At 49.6% G+C, this 22,735-nt stretch overlaps 1 protein-coding gene and 1 long non-coding RNA gene across 4 annotated transcripts in view; one reads left to right on the top strand and one right to left on the bottom strand.

The window, feature by feature from the left end:
- Positions 1-7,066, top strand: part of LOC144762551 (uncharacterized) — a 134,148-nt gene extending 127,082 nt beyond the window's left edge. Inside the window, exon 3 of the long non-coding RNA XR_013596106.1 lies at positions 6,933-7,066. This is a non-coding gene — a long non-coding RNA (uncharacterized LOC144762551). The remainder of the gene's footprint in view (positions 1-6,932) is intronic.
- The window catches only part of NBAS (NBAS subunit of NRZ tethering complex), a 2,361,081-nt gene that overhangs the window by 1,682,981 nt on the left and 655,365 nt on the right, over positions 1-22,735 (bottom strand). For all 3 annotated transcript variants that reach the window (XM_078647778.1, XM_078647779.1, XM_078647780.1), the window contains exon 24: positions 6,885-7,070. In XM_078647778.1, coding sequence (XP_078503904.1) covers positions 6,885-7,070 — 186 coding nt within the window. The remainder of the gene's footprint in view (positions 1-6,884; positions 7,071-22,735) is intronic.

Here is a 22,735-nt window from a genome sequence, read left to right as displayed (position 1 = left end):
ATTTCCTCCCACTCCCTCCTACTCTGTCAAGACCCTTGGTATCACACTCAATCATCACCTGACACTTCACACCCACATTAGTTCTGTTGTTTCTTTCTGTTTCTTCACTTTACGTATCATTAGGAAAGTATCCCGGTTCTTCTCTCCCTCTGCGCTTAAATTAATTGTCATGGCTATGGTCTTATCTAAGATCGATTACAGGAACATCATCTATAATGGTGCTCCCGCCTACGAACTTCAGCGCCTCCAGCTGGTGCAGAACCAGGCTGACCGCCTGGTGCACGGCCTATCGAAATACCACCACTCCTCCCCCCTTCTCATGGCCTTCCACTGGCTACCAATCAAACAAAGAGCCCTTTTCAAACTTGGCTGCCTCACTTTCCAAGCCTGTGCGGGCACTGCCCCCGCCTTCATTAATTCCGCCATCATCAACTATAGCCCTGTCAGAGACTTACGTTCCTCTACCAAATCCCTGTTAGTCATTCCACGGTTCAAGAAAAAACGATCCGGTGGCCAGAAATTTTCGGTACTCGCACTGACTTTCTGGAATTCCCTTCCTCTCCCTCTCAGATCCTCTCCCTCCTACACAGAGTTCCGTAAAGCTCTTAAAACCTATCTGTTCCAGCAAGCTTTCAGCCTATAGCCCCCGTTGTTCCCCTCCGCTCTGAAATCCTATAGCGCCAAGAAACTGCCTAGTGAATGTGCACTTTATAAATTGCTAAAAATTCAAAAATTCAAAATTCAAATGATCCCCCGATACACGGTGGTTCTGCGGTGGCATGGCTGGAGGAGTCGCCTCGAAGGAGAGGGAGTAGCCCCTTCGGACGATCTGCAGCACCCACCTGTCCGAAGTGACAGTGCGCCAGTGGAGGAGGTGATGGCGAACCCTGCCCCCCACTGGCGTCACATGGGCCTGAAAACACGGACTAGGAGGGTTTTGAGGCGGATGCTGTGGGGGAAGGTGTGGACTGACCTCGCCGTTGTCGCCGACCGCGGGGACGGCGGTTCCCACGGCCACCACCGCGTTGGGTATTACCCTGCGGAGCGTGGCTGGCAGCACGTGTGGGTACACCCCTTCCGTGGCCATGAAAGGCAGCCGATTGCTGGCGCGGGGCCGAGAGGCCCAAGGACTTGGCCGTAGCCCTAAAGTCCTTAAAGCGCTCGAGCGCATGGTCTGCCTTGTCGCCAAAGAGGCGAGGGCCATCGAACGGCATGTCCATCAAGGTGTTCTGGACATCGGCCGAAAAGTTGGCGGACCTCAACCAGGCGTGGCGTCTGACCGCCACCGTCGTTGCCATCGCTCTACCCAGTGAGTCGGTGGTATCCAGCCCACACCGTATGGAATATTTGGCTGCATCCCGGCCCTCTCAAGGGCTTGGCCGAGTTTGGCCCGTACACTCTGGCAGCACTTCCGCGACCGTATCCCACAGAGAGTGGGTGTAGCGGCCCAAGAGGCATGCGGTGTTGGAAGACCGCAGTCCCAGACTAAGGGACGAGAAGATCTTTTTGCCGTACTGCTCGTACTTCTTGGATTCCCTGTCCGGAGGTGCCGACGGGAACGCGGTCTGGGAATTGGAGGCCTGGATGACCAGGCTCTCGGGGTAGGGTGGGTGGACAGGAAACATGGGTCGCCCGGGGCGGGGCGGTGGCGTCTGGCCACGTTCCTATCTACTGGCGAACCCGTAGCGGGCTTGGACCAAGTGCCCAGAAGAACGTCGGTGAAGGCCTCATTAAAGGGCATCAGAGGCTCGGCCGAGCTTGACTGCAGTTTAAGGACCTCAGTGAGGAGATTAGTCCTCACGGCCGCGACGGGGAGCTCAAGGCCCAAGGCCTTGGCAGCCCTCATCAACACCACACTGTAGGTTGCCCCCTCCTCCGAAGCCACGGTAGGAGGGGAGACAAAACCAGTGTCTGGAGAGGTGTCCAGGCCACTGGCCTCCCCAAGGTCTCCTGTCCAGTCCTCATGAGACTGACACTCTCTGGTCAGAGGGTCCTCAGACCCCTCCCAATCCCCTTCATCACCCATCTCCTGAAACTCAGGGTTCTCAACTAATGGGGCCTGCTCATAGAAGTGAAACTCCCCAAACGAGGTCTGGAGCGGCGCCCATCGGGGCCGTCCCGACGTCGCAACAGGAATGAAGGGGGCATCGGGGACGGCGCCGCCCGAGGACGGCGCCGGAGGCGACACCTAATGGTCCGACGCCGGGGAGGTCGTAAGGTCCACCGGCGACGATCCAGATCCCGAAGAAGGTCTAGCGGCGTCCCGCGGCGCCGGGCCCGGATGCGCCGGTGGCGCCGGGACAACTGGACCCCGCCGCGCCGGGCCCGAAGGCGCCGGTGGGATAGCGGGAACCTGCGGCGCCGGACCCGAAGGCGTCTGCGGCGTCGGGGCCGAAGCACCCGACCGGCTAGGGGCCGAAACCCCCGACCCGCTAGGGGCCCCAGACGGGTCCGCTGGGCCCGAAGGCGCCGCGGAGCCCGTCGGAGGAGAGAGTTTCCTCATGGCCATGAGGAAGCGCTCGATCTCCTCCGGCGTCGCGTTTAGCCCAGGGATCGGAGGGTGTGGGGCTGGACGCGGCACCCGTGACTCCGACGGAGCCGCGTGGGTGGTGTCACCCGAACCCCCGGCCGCATCGCGCGAGCGTCGGGGGGAGTCCGCAGAGCGATGACGCCTCTTGGACTTCTTGTGCTTCTTACCTGACGACGACTTCGACCCGGAGGAGTGCGGCCTACTCTCGGAGCTGTGGTGGCTCCGAGCTCGCGACCTGTCCCTCGACCTCCCGTGGGACCGAGACCTCTCGCGGCGCGGGACCGACTGCCGGAGTTCGAGTCGCCTGCGGGACCGCTCCCGCCTGGCTTTCGAAGAGAGAGCCCAGCAGTCGGAGCAGGCCTTGTTGTCGTGATCGATGCCTAGACAAGTTAAACACAGGTGGTGAGGATCCGTGACCGACATCAGGCGGTCGCAATCCTCGCAGTGCTTAAAGCCGGGCATCCCTACGGCACCAATCGGAGTCGAAAAGACTTCGAGAAATTATCAAAAATCGATCAAAAAGTTAGTCAAAAATTGGCTAGGGTTACTGCTTTTTCCAGATCTGCGCTTGCTGGCGCGGAAAAAAGAAGAACTGACGTCAGCACGCGGATGCGGCGTCTAAGTACTCCGACGACGTCATCACGACGCCGACAACGGACGCGGAGCCGCAGACGACGCCTACCGACGCGCAAGGGTACTGCTACGCAAAAATTTCCGGATCCAGTCTGACGCCTGGGGATATTCTAAGGTAAGGAATCAACTACAAATGTGTCTCTTTCAGATAATGGTCAACAGAGACCAGTGCCCAAGCGGCAAACACCGCAGCCTCTTTCGCCGGGTAGCGCAGGGAGCGCTTCCTCGGGCAGCCATTACTCTGACGTCGTGCTTTGGGGCGGGGCTAAGCACGAAATGCACAATGTTGTTGAAAGACAACCATCACAGCCAATACAAAATTATAGAACTTTCCCTCCGCCAACGGGCGCGGGCACACGAGTGAGTCTTTTTGTGAATAGCTGAGTGGGATGATATTATACAGTGAGCAATGATTGAGATACTCCGTGACAGCTCCAGCTTATCAAAGTACGTCGGTCCAGCCTTCGCATCAAGTGCGGGTCACATGATGGTGGGGCGATCCTGCGAGCAGCTGACTGACACCTGTAGCGCCATCTGCAGCAGGTGTTGAGAGAGACGGGCGGAGGGCCAATGCGGAAGCTTAACACAATTACAGGTGCAAAACGAACCCAAGCAGGAGCCTCTACCCCATAGGGTGGAAGAAGAAGACTCATGGCTAGGCTTGCCAGGTAACCTCCCGAGCACTATAAGTGGAAAAATACTGTTCAAACTCACTACTGGGAAGATGAAGAGAGTAGGTCATGCTGATAGAGGGCGAGAGTTAACAAAGACAAGTTGACCGCGAAAGCTACCGCGAGAGCGAGCAGGCAAAGGCAAACGTAAACAAGCGCGCTAAGCAAGGCTAATTGAAAGGAGACAACCCCTGCGTGCCACTGCTCGCTCCCGCAAGGTGTATGCCGCCAGACGCACGAGTGTGAGGAAAACTGCAGACCAATTCCTAAAGGTCATCTCCTAGAGCATCGCATGCGCGCTGCGCTAGGCTCGACCTACAAAGGAGGGAGTGTAGATTGCAGGCAATACCTTGCTGGGACTCTAAGGCCCTGAAGTACTCACGTTCTGAATGCCTGCTACCCTGTCATTTATTATTTTTCATGGTGTACCAGAAGTATATTACTCAATTATGCAATCACCTTGAGACCCTCACTTGTGAGTAATGCACTCTACAAAACCCTGATTGATTGATTATAAAGGATGGTACATAACTAATGAAAAGGTGCAATAAATTAAGTTGGGGTCAAAAAGAATACACAATCAGTAAGGAAAGGTAATATAAATAAGTGAAAGAAATCATATAAGGAATTATTAATTACCTGTGAATGTACAATGAGGTCAGATCAAATTAAATAAAGTGTCATGTGTTTACTTTCTCAATAAGTGAAAGGAGGGAGCCCAGACACCCAAAATCCCACCTAAAACAATATGTCATACACCAGAATGGCACTGCACTGATTCTAGGCAGTCCTAATCTGTAAACGCAGACAGTTGCAGCAATGAGTCCACTATAGACGAGTCAATCATTCCATACTATCTGATTAAATATAAGGTAATAAAGTTCTGACTTAACTTTTGGAGGCGTTATTTCAAATCAAATCAAATCAAATCATGGGTATTTATTCAGCGCAACCTATCACCCGAAAGTCTCATGGCGCTTTGCGAAGGCTCAAAAGCTTGGTTTAGGCAGAAGCTGGTTTCGAATCGAATAACCAGGTTTTTAGCTCCCTACGGAAACAATTATAATCTGAGATGACGCATAAGTGTAAGGGTAATTTATTCCAGAGGGCAGGTGCGAGAAAGGAGAAAGATCTCCCCCCTATTCTCGTGGCACGAATTTTGATGGGTGTTGAAAGGAATTTACTGCTGGATCTTAAAGTCCTGCATGGGAGGTACCAGGTGAGTTTCTTTCCCCAGTATCCGGGGCCTTTGCCATGTAAATTCTTATGGGCTAAGCAAAGAATTTTAAAATGGGTCTTCTTTCTGAGGGGAAGCCAATGAAGGAGCCTCAAACTGAAGGGGTTCTTGGAGGGAGAATCACCACCAGTCTAGCAGCAGTGTTCTGCAGGACCTGAAGTCGAGTAAGAAGATCTTTATTTGTTGAATACAGCAAAGCATTACCGTAATCCATACGGTTAATGATCAGGCCTTGGACTAGTGGCTTCCTGGCTTCCATCGGGAGACACTTAAAAACTTTGCGTAAATTTCGCATAATGCCAAAACAGGAGCCAATTAGGTGATTGACTTGATCTTTCATAGACAGTTTATTGTCTATTTGGATGCCTAAGTTTTGGACTGATTGTTTTGGCACTGGACAGAGTCCCAGAGATTGAGGCCACCAATCATTTGACCAGTGTTCATGAGCTATGGCAAAAAGGACTATTTCAGATTGTCCTCAGTTTAATTGTAGATGATTTAAATTCATCCAACCTCACGATATCTGTTAATGGTGAAAGTACTGGGCATGTGCAAACAGTTCTGGGTTTCCTTTGTTCAAACCTATGATTGAAAATCACACCTTTTTGCCTGGTATGTCAGAGCTCAGCCTACCGAACACACTATATGGTGTTATGCTGATTGCTATTAAATATCCTATATCTCTCTATTGGTGTTAATCTCTCATGTATGCAGCTGTCATTACTTTGTATACTGGCTAATAAGAATATTTCTACTCAGAATGTGGTGTTCGCAGACCAGTCCCTTGAATGCACCCTTTCTCAGAAGAGAAGAAAAGGCTCACTCACCATTGTCCATTACAGCTCAGCCTACTACAAAATATATCATCACAAACCACCACCTCACAGAACATACAAAAAAATCTAATGCCACATATGTTAATACTACACTGGATTATATTGCAGTATCATACATACACCACCAACCATTATCATACTATTAAAAAATTTCTGATGGCACATATCTAATGGATACCATTAATTGATAATGCAATTGTCAGATTGTATAGCCTGCTGTTCAGAGAGCTGTTTTCTATTCAAGGACAGCAGGATGTATCATGTAAAGCATGACTAGGTGTGCTACAAGGTCAAAGTAATTAATGGCCTGGCCAATACGGTCAAGGGAAAAATGACATCAGGCACATCAGTACTGACAGAGCCATACAGGACCAGTTGTGAAATAGGACTTGATCAGGAGGGAATTTCCAATGTCAGTCTTGAGGAAACAAACATACCCACTCATCAAATACCGCAAAAACAGACATGAACTTCATTTAGCGGACAACAAACCGTGGCACAACACACATCCTTGTCTCCAATTATTCCACTGAGTTGGAGAATGGTCACAAGTTCCTCTGTGAAGATCTGCATGGTGGTAAGAAACTACCATTATGAAAAGTGGGGGGCTAAGGAACACATGGAGAATGTTCGTAAAACACGTGCCCATCAAAGTAGCCACATTGCAACTAAGGATACAGTCTGGTTAACAGATAATGAGATCATCACATGGGCAACCTATATTTTGGTGCAATGCACAATCAAGTTCAAGCTCACCTTACCTTCATGCATCCCATACAGCACCAGATGATATGCTATATAACAATTCTATATCATGACCTAAGAAAATCATTGAAAGTGAGCGAAATACACCTGAATTTACAAATTGGTCTCCCCTCTTCATAGATCACCTACAATTTTATTCACAGTAATAAATGACACATTGGCTTAAAGAAATGTGCTTTTGTGACTGAACTGCAAACAGAGAAGCAACTTACATTTCTCATTAATAGTCTCAGTTTATCAATGTCCTTTAACTGTTGCAGATCTTTCAAAGTCAGAACAACATCAACGCCAGCTTCATAAACCAGTGTCTCCAGAGTAACCAGGTCATCGCTGAGAACTTGTAATCCAGGAATGGATCTTTCTTTTGCAAGACGAACAAGAGACAAGGCAACATCCACCTTTAGATTAAAAATAAAATAGGAATTGTAAAACTAATTTCAAGGGGAACAACTACTAATACAACGCTATATATATTTGCAAATCTGACAACATTGTTATAACTTCCAAGGAAAATAAAAATTCATTTACATTGTCAAAATTTAAGCTATCTTGAATAGAAGCACTATTTTCATTAATTCTGAGAAAAGTGTTAATTACACCCTAATTTGGTCTACATTTTGTAGATAAACTAAAAGATAAGGATTGCAGATTCCCTATAATATGAATAGGCTCCACGAGAGATATTTTTTTAGGTCTCCTAGAAAATGCATAGAGTGAAACAGCTCAGTGAATTAATGCATCAACTGCATAGCTCTGGTGGGCCGATAAGGTGATTGCTCTCTATAGAGTCTCAAGTGAGTCAACAAACAGTTAAAGTATGTTGCCCCTCCAACTCAAGCTTGCAGCTTTTCATCTGTGATATATGTGGTTGTCTATGTACAAACACCACAGAGCTCTTTCTGTACCTGTAGTGGTAGCATTGTTGTGCATCTGGCAAGCAGCCCTTCTGGTCTTGAGGTGATGAGCTTGGAGGTTGTGCAATGGTCCGAACAACCATTTGGCATGGCATTAAAGATTTTGTAACTCGTGGACCATCAAGGTGCACGGCCCTGTGGTCTCAACAGACAACCCAAGCAAAATATTTTGTTCCCCTGTAAGCGCTGGGAGATTTTCTCCCAGAGGGGACTGGAATATGCTGGATGGAAGCCTGCCATGACCAATAACAAGTGCTGTAAAAATGCTAAGTATTAGTACTGGATGTGGCAGATGTAGCTGAGCAGAAACACTGAACCAGCTTTTAAGAATCCAAGAGATCTGCAGTGTGCTGTCAACCTTGACAAAGCCAAGGGAATACTTAAGGCAAAGAAGAGCAGCAGGGCTGACAAAGGAGGAGGAGCGGAAGATTAGGGGCAGCGTAAAGCTGCACAGCAGTGGAAAAAAATACTTAGGTGTTTAGATGATGGAGAGCAACATCAGAGGAGTGCAGAGAGGAGGAATATCAGTTCAGAGGATGGTGTCACCCTCTGACAGCTGCTGCACTGGATTGAGTCTGGCAACTCCTGACTGATCAAGTAGTTGAGGCATCTGGAGCAATTACAGGAAGGAAATACAACACAGTGAGATGCTAAGCTAACAAAAGACAGCAAAGATGTGGTGGAAAGATCAGTGACTTGTTTAGACCATCACATGTGTGCAGAACAGGTGCAAGAAAAACAAGATGATCTCCTCAATTGTAAATTCGATGGGATTGCCAAGATTGTCAGCAGGAGAGAAAAAAGAGAAGATGGGTCAGGGATCCTTAAAGACATTGCCCAAAGAACTGATGTTTGCAAAACTGAAATGTGAGAACATAAGCTAGTGGTGGCACATAAATGAGGAGGCGGCAACCTGGCCAAAGGGACAGAGAGGAATAGGTGACTGGTAGAAACAGAGTGTCAGAGACCATTAAAGCTGCCGGACTGAGCCCTCAAATTCCCAAACACAAAAGCAATAAAATAATTCGCCGAGGTACTCCTAGCTCCCTCACATGATATGAACTGTTGATTAACAGCATATTTTGAGGATGTCATTGTGACTCAATAGAAGCACAGTGAGGCGCTTGTGACCTTCCAGGGAATCTACCGGCCACGTCCCCCCGTCCTGAGCCGTATGTGGCACTGGGGAAACCATCTCCCAGGGCATAATGTATTTAAAAAGGGGAGGGGGTGCGCAACCCTCTTCCGCAAGCCTTAAAAAGGCCCTTGGGATCCCATTCCCTGTGGCCAGCACACTTCCTGTGTCCGGAAGAGCCCACCTGTGGGACACAGTGGTTTCCCTGCCAGCACCAGGCAGGGAAACGTGTGTTAGCACCCATCTGTCTGGAGCATTTTCAGATCTCCTGCCAAATAGGAGCAAATACAAAGTCTGCTGGGAGAAGACCTGTGTTCTGTTTCCCTGCCCACACTGATGCAAGCAGGGAAAAATAACAACAGATTGCTACAACCACGCCGGGAGTAGCATGTGGAGAGACGGCTGGAGCCACAGATGCTTTGGAGCTCACCCGCAGCCCCAAGTGTGTGCATGTTGGGTTCCCTGGGTGGGCACTGGGGCAGCCACCTATTTAAAATGGAGGTCCTGGGATATGTGGTCCGTGGGCCAAAATAGGCTTGGGGAAGGGGACCATGTGGCCCATTTCCACTTTTATAAAAGGACAGCCCCGGCGGATGGGGATCCCGGAGTCAAAATTGGTTCCAGGAGGTGGAGTCGGGTGGTCTCCCTCCCATTTAAAATAACTTACAGCCCTGGGAAATGTGGTCCCTAATGCATATAAAGCTTTGGGGATGGGGGCCCAATGCCCACCCCCTTTATTACCCATTTGGGTCCGGGGGATGGGGTCCTCTGGCCTAATAAAGCTTTGGCGAGGGGTGTGTGCGCCCCTCCCGTTTTTAAAAAATTTGGCCCCAGGGCTCAAGGCGGCTCAGGGGGATGGGCCAAACACCCTCTCCCCTTTTAAAAATGGCTTTGGCACTGAGGTTAGGGTCTCCGGAGCGCGATGAGGCTAGGGGAAGGGGGTAGTGCAGTCCCATCCCCTTTTAAACAAAAAAATTCCCCCGGGCATGGGGTCCCGAGGGCCTAATAATGATCGGCTGGGGGCTGCACGCCCCCCTCCCTTAAGATTTTGGTGCTATTCCCCTTTTAAATGTTATTTAGCCCCGTGGTATGTGGTGCCTGGGCCTATTAAAGCTCAGGGAGGGGGAGATGCACGCCCTCCTTCACGGTTTAATTGCATTTGGCCTAGGGGTATATGGTACCCAGGGCCATTTAAGGCTTGGGTAGGGGGGCCACAATGCCCCCTCTCCCTTTTATTGGAACTGGCCCCAACGAATGGCTGCTCACTACAAAGGTTGTATGCAGTGTGTGGTTGGCAGCCTGCTGGGGTTTTCGGCATTACAAGTCCTGTACCAACCCCCAGATGGGCACGGCCAAAGGCTGTGCGCAACATGGGGTTGGCTGCCTGTAGAGAGTTGGAAGCAGGGCCTGGTTGGAAGACTAAACCATGTAACGTACAACCAAAGGCTGAGTGTGGCATGGGGCTGGCTGCCTCTGGATGGTTGCTTGCGGGAAGCTGGACGCAGAGCCGGGCTGTAGGCCAGGTCCTGCAGCCAACCCCACACCATGTGCAGCGTGGGGCTGGGTGCCTGCAGGGGGGGTTGGCTGTCTCTGGGTGGGTTGGCCACAGGCCAGGCCATGGTGCAAACCCTCGCCGTGCACTACCAAAGGACATCCACGGCAGGGGGTTGTCTTCATGTATGGTAAAAAAATATTACTTTACTTTTTTTTTAAACTATAAATTCACTGAAAAACACAACGGCCAATGTATCATTAGAGTTAGGTGCCATAAAAAGATATTTTTGTTTAAAAAAATAAAAACCTTAGAAATTCACTGAAAAACCAAAGGTTAAAGTAACGTTATAAATAGGTGAATATGTCAGTGATAACATTAATGTTTTGTAATAAATCAAAACACAGAAATTCACCAGTTATAGTTAGCAAGGCTAACTATAACTTGTGGCCCAGAATTCACTACTTTTGAACTCATCTATTACGTCACTGATAACATGCTCGATGACATCATTTATGACATCACTGATGACATCACTGATGACATCATCCATGCTTCTTTTGCCCATATTGTTCTAAAAACTAGTATGACATTACAGGCCAGAAAGCAAGTACAAAATAATTCAGAATAATTTGAAGCATCAGTAATGCTAACACAGTTACAACTCTCATAGATGTAGCAAACCTGTGTAATGTGCAACATTGACCCTGTACAATACACTTCACAGTTAGCCTAGTTCACATTATCAAATAACCACAGATATATGGGAAACCCACATTGCACACGGTTTTTCATCAGTATATAACTGTTCAGAGAAAGCCAAGTTTTATTTATTTATTTTTAATATTTTTATTGGCATTTCAAAAAACATACATTAAAGGGACACAAAGCCGGCACGTACATTACAATAATGAACCAATGAGACTTCAGCATGAGTACATTGAGCAAGGACCGAAATGTAATCCCCCACATAGGCACCAGTGTTGACACATTCGTAGTGAATGCTCTCTTCACAGGCTGTTGTCACACATTCCCCACTCCCCATCCGCACCCAGAATCGTCAGTCCCAGTCATGACCGCTACACCAGTGTCACCCCGCCAGTGTGTTGCGATGAGTCCTCCCGTGTACCCCCCGATGCATTATCTGCGTGTGTTTCGGTCTGGCCATCAGTGCCCTGTGCAGATCTCCTCTCCAAGTACAGCGCCCAGTAGTTCTTAGGATGGTTACGAGGGAGGGAGCAGCCCACTATATAGTTCAGTTTTGCGTACAACAATATAACATATCACTCGACCACTTAGCCAGCGTCGGCCCTCGCATCCAGTGGAGCGCAACACATCTTTTGGCAACCAGAAAAGCCATATCCAGAAGTCTCCGTCTTGCAGGTGCAAGATCCTTAAAATACCCCAGTAGGGCCAATAGCGGAGACGGGGCCAGCGACATATCAGTGATTCTGTTAACCTCACCATAGACCGCACACCAAAATTCCTAAATTCCGAAATCTTCAAAAAAACGGCAGATTGTTCCCTGCATCGTTCGCATATCGAGGTCTCTCTTAATCCGTATAGAAACAAACGCTCAGGGGTATAATAAACCCAGTTTGAGTAAAGCTGATATCACGGCTCTATCTCTGCAGGGGTCAAGCCACGAGCACCAGGCCAGTTGCGAGCTCGGGGCGTATAGTAACGAGCAAGCCTGAGCATCCATCAAGTGATGCCAGGCATGTGTCACGACATTCAGAGAATCGAGGATGCCCGTCCGCTGGTCCCTGGGTTGGGACATCAACGCCGGCAGCGGAGTTGGGGCAGCCACTATTGCTTCAATTCGCAGGTGCGGTGCGTCGGTCGGGCCATGGATCCAGCCATACGCATGCACGCCCTGCGCAGCTCGATAATACAATTAGAAATCTGGAGCGTGTAAACCACCCTCCTCATAGGGCCGGACAAGAATGTCCCACGCCACCCTGGGCTGTTTCCCAGCCCATGTCAGCCTTAGCACCAGGGAATGGAGCTGTCGAAAAAAAACTCAAGACCGGACCATCGGGATATTACTGAAGAGAAATAAGAAACGGGGTAGGACCGTCATTTTCAACAGGGATGTGCAGCCCATCAATGATAAGGGCAGATTTATCCATTTGTTCACATCGTCCTCCAGCCTAGAGATCGCCACTCCATAATTCTCCCTGAGGACCACCTCCGAGTCCGTATGCAGCCGGATATCTAAATAGCGGACCGATTCAGTGGTCCACTGAATGGGATAATCGAATCAATTCTTCTGGTGACAGGGGTGAGTGGGAACATAATAGTCTTGCCCCAGTTCACATGTATCCCCGAGAGCGAGCTGAACGACACTACCTCGCGCAGCACCGTCGAAAGATTGTCCTCCGGGTGTCGCACATCTAGTAAAGTGTCGTCCGTGTACGTAGACACTATCAAATTGTACGTGGGAAATCGGATACCACGGTGGCTATGGTATTCACGCAAAGCGCAAGCCAGGGGTTCCGCAACCAAGGCATATAAAATAGGAGAAAGGGGGCAGCCCTGTCTAGTGCCTCAGCCCACAGAGAAGGGCTCAGTCGTGAGTGTTCCTATGCGAACTCCCGCAGCAGGGGAGGCATAAAGCGTATTCAGTAGCTGAATGAAAAGGTCACCTATCCCCATGCGGTGCAGCACCAGGCGGAGGAAAGGCCACTCGACTGAATCAAAGCCTTTTCCATATCCAGGAAAACTGCCACCACAGGCACATCCTGGCGCGTGTGCTGAAATGCCGCAAACACGGTCCGCAAGTTATAAGTTAAGTTACGATTGGGGACAAAGCCCACCTGCTCAGGGGCTACCAGCGTGGGGATCAGTGGGCTCAGACGGGTGGCGATGATTTCCGCCAATATCTTCGCGTCTACATTAAGCAACGATAAAGGTCTGAATGAGGTGCAATCCTCAGGGGGTTTCCCAGGCTTAAGGATAGCTACTATAATAGCTTCCCTCATCGTGGGAGGCATTTCCCCCGCCTCTGCAATCTGCTCCACTAGCGTCAGCAAGCGAGGTATCAGCAAATCAGAGTACGTTTTATAAAAAGAAGCCGGGAAGCTGTCACTGCCCGGAGCACTACTAGCCTTCACGGACGACAATGCCCAGACGACTTCCTCCCTCTCAAAAGGACGAACCAAGAACGCTCGGTGTGTGTCACTCAGCCAGGGTAACTGGATATGTGTTAAGATAGTCTAAAATGCGCTCCTCCGGAGCCAGTCCCCTAGAAGCGTACAGTGTAGCATAATAATCTCGAAAGTGGGCCACCACCTGGTCATCAGGCAATACATCCCCAGTCTGTGGCGGACGTAGTTTAGGCGACCGTGCACAGCGGCCACGTTGCTTAGCCATATTCGCCAGCACTGCTCCTGGGCGTTCACCCTCGCCATACGATCTCGCAATAGCGTATTTCCCCAAATGCTTCACCTCGGCATCCGCCTCGGCATGATATTCGCGAAGCGTTTGGGCCAAGTCCCGGAGTAGATAAGCTAGATAAGTAGGAAGCTTGCTCTATTTAGGCCACGTGCTGCTTCTTCTTCCCTGGCGCTAAAAGACCTTCATTGGCTACCTGTTCAGCAACGAATCTGTTTTAAAGCTTCCTGCCTGGCCTTTAAGGCACTGCATGACCAAGGACCCGTCTTGCTGCAGAAACTTTTTTCGTGGTACCGCTCAGCAAGACTGCTACGCTCTTCCTCGGCATGTTTGGCGGTGGTCCCGAGAGTTCGGAGATTGCGAATGGGTGGCCGTTCCTTTAGATACTCAGCCGCTAAACTTTGGAATTCCCTCCCCCTTTCTTTGCGGAGTTTGAGGGATTTTCCATCTTTTAAAAAAGGTTTGAAGACCTACCTTTTTCCTAGAACAGTATAATGTGGTGGCTGCGTACTTGGCTTAGTGGAGTCAAAGCGCCAGGATACCCTTTGGGTGACAGCTTGCGCTATATAAGTGTACAATACATACATACAGTAGATCTGCTCCAGTGTCACGCAATCGACGCACCTTGATATCCCTGAGTCTATTTTCCAGTAAGGACAAACGTCCCCTGATGGATTTAAGGACTCCTGCATGCTTAGAGATAGTGGCACCACGCAGATAGGCCTTGAAGGCCTCCCAGACCATCATAAAGGAGTCCACTGAACCCACATTTCTTCGAAAAATTCCTCTATGGTAGTAGCTAATTCTTCCCGAAAGGCATCGTCCAGTAGCGAATAAGGAGGGAGACGCCAGGAAAAAGGTGGGGGATGGCTTGTCATGGCTCTAAGTGTAAAAAGCAACGGTGAATGGTCCGAATAAGTGCGGGGTATCGTTTTGCACGACTGCACCATAGAGAGGAGATGTGACGCTATCAGCCAGTAATCAATGCGGGTATGGATGTCATGTGGAGCAGAGTAGTGCGTGTATCCTCCCTGTGCCGGGTGCCTAGTTCGCCACCCATCGTGCAATCCCAGCCTTGTCATCTCGGCCTCTAGAACTCTGGCGGAGGCCGAGGGGCGCCTGTCAGGGCCATCAGACCTATCCAGCGCTGGCTGCCAAACCATATTAAAATCCCCCCCCACACACAACGTGTTCCCCGCAGAGGTCTCGCACCCTAGTGTCCAAAGTTGAATAAAAGGAGGGGCAGTCATAGTTAGGGCCGTAAGAGTTGACTATATGTATAGACATTCCCTTTCCGACACATTTTGTTATTACATATCGTCCCTTATCGTCCGTGGCAAGTGGAGTCAGTGTCAGGGAGGCTCTAGGATTCACCCAGGTTAAGACGCCCCTGGCGTGAGAGGTGAAACCTGCCGAGTGTATATTGTTATGTAAACCCCTATAACGTAGCGTTGGACTGACTGGGTGTAGGTGAGTTTCCTGAAGTAGAGCTATATCTATGGCATGTCTCGAGAGATACTCGAGCACACGCCTGACCTTTCTGTGGTCGTTCAGTCCACGCACATCCCACGTCAGGAATGTAATAGTGTCAGCGTCTTGTATCTGTTGTGTTAGAGCAGGGGAAATGGTGCATATAGCTAAACAAACGTAACAGTCCTCATCAGCGACCAGCGCATCCGCTGAGTCTCGCCTGTACCAGCAAGAGTCACTATTTTACAAACAGCAAACAAACAATCCGACCACCCACAGGCAGCTCCAAAAGAAGAACATGTGAATCTACCCTTATTCCCCCCCCACGCCTGCTCAACCCCAACTCGGCCACGCCCCATCTTCCCACCCAACCTGAACTGCGCTACAACCCCCCTCACAACTCCAAATCTCCAAATCTCAACCCCCCCCCCCGCAACCCTCCTCCCACCAGCCTTAAAGCTAACACAAAATTAAAAATACAAAAGCAAATCAAATATGAAGAAGGACCCCCAAGCGGAGGAACCTCTCTCAAAGGTGGAGAACACGCAGGGGCGTAGGTAACTTGCTTACATCAAGTCTATAACTATATCTCTCTGTAGAACTCGCTGCGGCCCCCAACCCCCCCGCCTCTGGAACAAAAGCAAAAGTCATAGCACGTGACCTCATACAGCATGATAAAACTCCGAAAACAGTGAGGAACTCCAGAACATTATTACTGTCCACACCTCCCCACCTTAGGGATAGCAGTCCCGAACACAAAGCACGCCTCCTGGAGCCAGTGCCTTAATAGGAAGCCAGAGGGCAGATATCCACCCCCAAGCACTATAGATACAGTATCACTCAGGGTGCAGTTGCAAAGAGATTGATATGATGAAATTGGCAGCCATTGGAACATTCCCCCTCCCCCCCTTCCAACACTCCCCGCGTAATCATCTGCCCATAATAGCAGCAGTGTCCAGGAGATAAAGCGCCACTAGAACAGCAGCGCAGTCCAGCAATATCAACAGCGAGAATCAGGAGAAGGGCCACCCAAGCGTGCAACTGCCCCTGACTATTAAAATACCTCAACCAGTCGCAGTCCTCGTGTTCAATCCTGGTCATCCAGAAAGCCTTCAGCAGGGTCGCCTGATCGTCCGTTCTCCGATGAGTGCCGCGCATCCCTGCACCAGTCTTTCATGGCCTGAAGCGCCCGCGGGTCCGTGAATATCGTGGACGTCCCCTGCCTGTTGACTCTTAACTTGGAGGAGTACAGCATGGCGTAGTCAAACCCAAGTTCCCGAAGTTGTCGCTTCATTGGCATGAACTGGCGCCTCGCCTCCTGCACCCGCGTCGCAAAGTCCGGGAAGAGAGAAAGTGTGGACCCCTCTTAGAGCAGCGGTTGTTTCTCTCGAGCAAGCTTCAATGCAGTGTCCCGGTCCCTATAATTAAGCAGCTTGGCTACAATAGGACGTGGCGGAGCTCCAGGCTTAGGTCTCGGGCCCAAGGTGTGGTGCGCCCTCTCAACAACAAACATCGCCGAGAAGGCTTCTTCTCCCAGCAGCTTTTTCAAAAGGGCTTCAACTGTTCCATGTTGCCCGTCTGAGTACTTTCCGGCAGGCCCGTAATTCGTATGTTACATCTGCGGGACGGCGTCTCTAAGTCCTCCGCTTTGTCCTGTAAGATTTGAATTACATTGCCCAGCTGTTTATGTTCGGAGTCCAAAGTTGTATGTGCCTCCTCCACCTCGCCAATGCAACGCTCCGACATATCAAGGCGTTCAGCGTGCTTATCTAGCCGTTCCGCCATCCGGTCCATTCGATATGTGAGGGCGTCCATCTTCGTCCCGAGGGAGGCGATACCGCCCTGTACATTCTTTTCCATGGCTAGCAGGATGTTGCGGATGTCTGGTTCCGTCTCGACTCCCCCCTCCGCGGACCCTGCACCATCCTTCTCTGCGCACGGCGGGGGTCGCTGGACTTGGACCTTCTATTGTCGAACGTCAGCTTAGGCTGAGACCTGTCCGGGTGACCCATAGCGGCCCAACTGCTTTCTATCTGCGCTAGTTCGCGATCCCAGTTACGTTGGGGGAACTCCAATGGTAGAGGCCGCACACAGCCCACTTCAGCCCGTCACACAGCCCTGTCGAGAGTGCGCGGGTCCGAGACAGTCGATATTCCGGGTCAGACCCCCAGAGCAACACCACCAGTCGCCAGCTCCAAAAAGCCTGGGAGCTCCAAGCTTCAGCAGTGCACAGTCCGCACCAGGGTAATACTGGGCGGCAGGGCCAACCTACCGCTCCATCCGCAGTGGGAAGCGAATCAGGGCCAAATCCTCGGGCCGCACAGCAGGGGGTCACTCGTTGCCCCAGGACAGAAGCACTCTCCCCTGGGGTAGCCCCGTGTCTCAACAAGATCGGAGTCCCTCAGCAGGGGCAGCCACAGTCCACACCCCAAACGTCAGCCCAAAGGTGGGGGGGTCCGCAGGGTGGTCCCGTGTGGCTCGTGTCTTGTGCCTCTCCCAGGATGACTATCTCCTGCCTCGACCCCGCAGCTCGCCTCCAGCAAGGGGGGGGAGGGAGGTGGGGAGGCTCGACCGCAAGATTCAGGGCCGGCGTAAAGCGCCCCCCCTTATCCCGCACCCGGGAAGCAGTCACGGGCCCCCCCGCACGCAGAGGGCTCCAGGAGGGCAATAAGAGGCCCCGGCCGCGCACGAAGACCAATCGCGCCGGCCGCGGGGCCTCCTCGGGGGTCCGCAGCCCACAGTCGCGATCGGAGCCGGGCGCTCGATTTCTTCACCGTGGCCAGAGATGCAGGCAGCGCGTCACACTCCGCACGGCTCCCCACCCACCTTCTCACCATCCGCGGGAGCCGGTGGGTGCACGCATTGAAATCCGGTCCCCAGCGGAGCTCTCCCCAGGCGGCCCAGTGCACCACCAGCGTCGTAGCACCCGAGGGGTCAGCAGCAACTCAACCCCGGTGCTCAGTAGGCCGTGCCTCAGCCTCACTCACGGCTAGGCCCAGGCAAGCGGAGCAGCGCTCTCCAGCGGCACGGGGGGTGAAAATCGCTGGGTGACAGCCCCGTTGTTGCGGAGTCAAAAAGCAGTGTTTCGAGAGCCAGAGGGCCCGGCTATCGACAGGATAACTGGTAGGATAGTCTCAGAAGCGGGGGAGCTTCGGCTCAAGCAGCCATCTCGGTTGCGAGCTAGCTCCACCCCGAGATAGCCAAGTTCCTCAATATTCTCACCGTCTGTTCTAAAATGAATGACCAACTATGGACAGCTTTTTTCTGTATCAAACCCCTTACAGTCACCAAACCTACATTGAGAAATTAAATTGATGTTAGCAGAAAAGTGGGTACTGTAAACAGTGTTTATAGAGAAAGTTTATTCTGTACCGCACTATTTGCAGACAGTGAAACTCTCATGAGAAATGCACCAAGGAGTGTGAAAAAGTATTTACTAAAAACAGTGAACACAATGCAACACTTCTCAAAAAAGACACTATTCCCTTAAAATAACAAAGGTCTGAAAATGCTAAAGGTCATACTGCAGCCTTCATACTGTGGTGAAAACTTTATAGATAGTCTGACTTTTGAAACAAAAATAGCACATGTACATAGGCTAGTAGCTGCACACAGTCTTCTATGTTATGTAGAAAATGTCATGCTGAGACGATTCTGTCTAATAACTCAAGTCTGCTTACAACACTTCGTATGTACTACGTAGATTCTTTGCCCTGTTGGAAACTTATTCCGCAGAACCAAAAACCTTGTGTGCAACATACTGGACACAAGTCGTCAACTGTTATCTGCACAGAGAGTTACTCTTCAATACAAAGATTTAGAACGTGTTCAATACCTCTACACACCTCTGATGCATTAGAAGCACATGCGTTTTGTAAAGACTTACACCTGTTAGCTGGCCACAGGCTGTACAAAGTTAGGTAGAAAAGTAACATGGTAGCTACCCGCCACTATTTAAACTATAAAACAAACTAACACACTCATTGGATAATGTAATTTGAGATGGCATCAGTGATGTCATAGAACATGTCACGAGTGATGTAATATTTGAGGTCATAAACAGTACATGGCAGGGGCACAAGTTATAGTTATCCCTGCTAACTAAAACTGCTGAATTTGTGTTTTTTTCAGTTCACAATGTTAATACGGACGCGCTATTACTTGTAAGCGGAGTGATTTTTCATTTATTCTTGAACACTGACATCTCGAATTACCTGCATTTTTGTATTTTGGAATTGTAATTTTAAACTGTTGGGCTCACATACCTCTTGTGCCAGACTCCATGGTCCACCGTGAGCGTTGCTCGATTGATGTGGAGGGAGCCTTGCATTATTTTTAATCCTTCTTGGCTGCTAAATTTCCTCATTTCCGGAGGAAGGAGGTTGGCGCTCTAGTACTCCAACCTCCCCCATTTAACCGGATGGTGCAAGCAAAGCGCAGCGGACGCGCCGGTGGAGCGCCAAAGGCAAGCCCGTCTGCGCCCATCCACGCCAGGACAGCGCCAGAGGCCAGGACCCCTGATCGGGCTGCCACAGTCGTAAGTAGCGCAAAAAATACAATGTGTTACTCTAGCCAAGAATTGCTAAATTTTAGAAATATGAATTTTTCAGTCTGTCATAATCATCCTGCGCCCATAATTGTAGGACCATTTTCGTGTAGGCACTGCCATTATCAAAGTAATAATGTTGAAACTAAACAGACCTGGGTTAACTCTGACCATCAGTTAACAAATAAGACCTCTTATCACATAAATATAGCCCTTTCGCAACGTGAGTTACATACTACAACTAAAGACCAGCTAAAATGGAAAAACATACTTTGCAACGTGCGCTCCCTCCCCAAACATTCTATTGAAATCTGGGATTTACTTTCTTCAATACAACCAGAACTTTGTTTTCTAACGGAAACCTGGCTCAAACCACATACTACACCTTCCAATGCCTTAGCAGTTCCAGAGGGATACAGGTTTATTAGAATGGATAGACCAATTAAGATGGGGGTAGGGCTTGCTATTGTACATAGAGAGAGTATAAATGTCTTGGACGAATATTGGGATTCTAAAATGGAAGCTCTTATCTTTCGTGTAGACCTTTCCGCCCAAGTTAGCTGGAAAGGAGCCTTGATCTATCGGCCCTCCTGGCCCCTTAACTGAATTTTCAAACTCACTTATCGAACTTATTACCCCTCATGTTCTTACCAGTACTAATTTTGTGTTATTGGGCGACTTTAACGTTCATAGTGAAAGCTCTAATAATGTGGAGTCTTTGGCTTTTCTGGAGTATCTCGCATTACTAAATTTAAATAAATTGAATGAAGGTCCTACTCATATGGCTGGACATACACTGGATATCATCTTTTCTAATTCTCCTAATATACAGTGTGAACAACCAATGCAATTGACATGGACCGAACATGCTTTAATTGAATTCACTATTAAGAGTAATAAGGCTGAACATAGGGGCATATACGTCAAGATCTTCGTATGCCGCATAGGCAATGGCAGAAAGGCGATATGACGCCTCCAGGTCGGAGGGGGCTTGGCCTCCCCCGCTCCATTGAGTACTGATTGTAACATGCCTCTGCCACACTGGCCACGGGTCCGAGCGCCCACCCACGGGAAAGTCCAATGATACACGACACGACACGATACCCCCCTGACACACCTCACAACCCCACTTCCCCTAAACTTCCCCCCCTTGTTCTTCCGTATAACCTTTTGTTTCACTTTTTCTTCCTTCCTCGTCCCACTCGGTGAACGTTTAGAGGCACTTGACGCATCCGTATTATCGCTTCATGGTTGATTACCCTTTTGGGTCTTTTGCTCCCCGATTGGAACTGGTTTGGGAACTAATATGGCGGGTTAAACCGCCATGAATGCTCAGTTATTCATTGTATGGATCAGGAGGTCTAGACACAATCATTGCGCGACGTCACTGACCGAATGACACACCAAATGATACCACACACTGTCAGCTGGACGTGGGGTGGACACACACAAGAGTTACACACCCATGCCGCCTCCTACAGGACACCAATACACAACATCCTGAGAACACATTGCCCCACAAACGGAATAATAGCCAGTATAATACAGATATGTCGTAGAGCATAGGCGACCTAGCCTCACTACCGCAGGGCTTGATATAAGCCGAATATACCCCGCATACAATAAGGCTGCTTTACTTACCTGTGCTGCAATTTCTCTAATGTAATGATATTGGGAATGAAGCTTACCGTTACATGAGGGCAATGTACTTCCATGTATTGACCGATTAAATACGTGAATCAACGAAACACATCTAAATAAAAATGATCATAGGGTCTATATTAGACTACCATATGTATCAGCACAGCGGATACCGGGATAATACCTCGTCGACACTACGGACTTTCTAGGTAAACCGGATTAGAACTGTTGAGTTTATAGCTTTGGTTCCTTTTGTTATAAAATGAAAAAATAAGACGCCATTTGAATGTAAATACGAAATGTTATGTTATGTTATGTTAAATGATACTTTTTAAGCGCGCTAACACCCGAGGGTTTCTTGGCGCTGGCTGAAGGGACATGTAGGTGAAAACAGAAAAAATTATTCAGAAAGAGTAAACAGAAAAGTCTTAAGGAGTTTCCTAAACTGAAAAAGGGAATTGCTGGATTTGATGGTCAGGGGAAGGGAATTCCAGAGTTTAGGGGCAAGAAAAGCAAATCGACGACCTCCAAATTTATTACGTTTAAATTTGGGGATAACAACCAAGTGAAGGGAGGCTGAGCGGAGGGAACGTGCTGGTTGATACAAAGTGACCAAGGATTTAAAAAAAACAGGACAGGAGCAATGAAGGGATTTGAATACCATGCAGCCCATCTTGAAGGCTGCTCTCTCCTTCACTGGCAGCCAATGAAGCTTGCGGAGCAAAAGCTTCGCAGATTGCCACCTAGGGATCTTAAATATGAGGCGGGCCGGCTGGTTTTGTACGACCCGGAGGCGGTGCAAGAGGAATCGCGGAAGTGCATAATAGAGGGAATTAGAGAAGTCAAGGCGCGATATGACAAGGGACATGACGACCTGACACAGAGCCGCATGTGGAAGTAGGTGCCTGATCTTCCGGATTTTTCGGAGTTGGAACATACACGAAGAAATCGTGGCACACACTTGAGCTTTGAGTGACAATTCGGCGTCGATCGTCACCCCCAAACTCCTAACGGCCTTGAGTGGTGTAGGGGGGGACCCAGGTCGGGGGGCCAGAACTGCGGACCCCAATATGCGGCACTGGAGCCAGGAAGGAGTAGCTCGGTCTTTCCAGGGTTAAGTTTTAACTGGTTCAGATTCATCCATTGATGGATATGAGTCATAACGGCGTGGAAGTTGTTAGTTGCCTGAGGAGAATCGAGTGGAAAGACGAGCTGCAGATCATCAGCATAATTGAAGACGGTAACGTCCCAATTATGGAGGGAGTGGATTAAAGGGCGAAGATAAAGATTAAATAATAACGGGGAAAGTGAAGAACCTTGGGGGACACCACAAGTGATGGGGGATTTTGATGCAGTGAAGGGACCAAGGCGTACAGCTTGTGATCTTCCTGTCAAGAATGATTCCACCCACCTAAGGGCTGAGCCCTGGATGCCAGCTTGTCCGACACGGTGGAGAAGGATGTCATGAT

This window comes from Lissotriton helveticus, chromosome 6 (genome assembly GCF_964261635.1).
Source record: "Lissotriton helveticus chromosome 6, aLisHel1.1, whole genome shotgun sequence".
Taxonomy (NCBI): Eukaryota; Metazoa; Chordata; class Amphibia; order Caudata; family Salamandridae; genus Lissotriton; species Lissotriton helveticus.
Note: the sequence above shows the minus strand (reverse complement) of the source record. Positions and strands in the feature narration are given on the sequence as shown.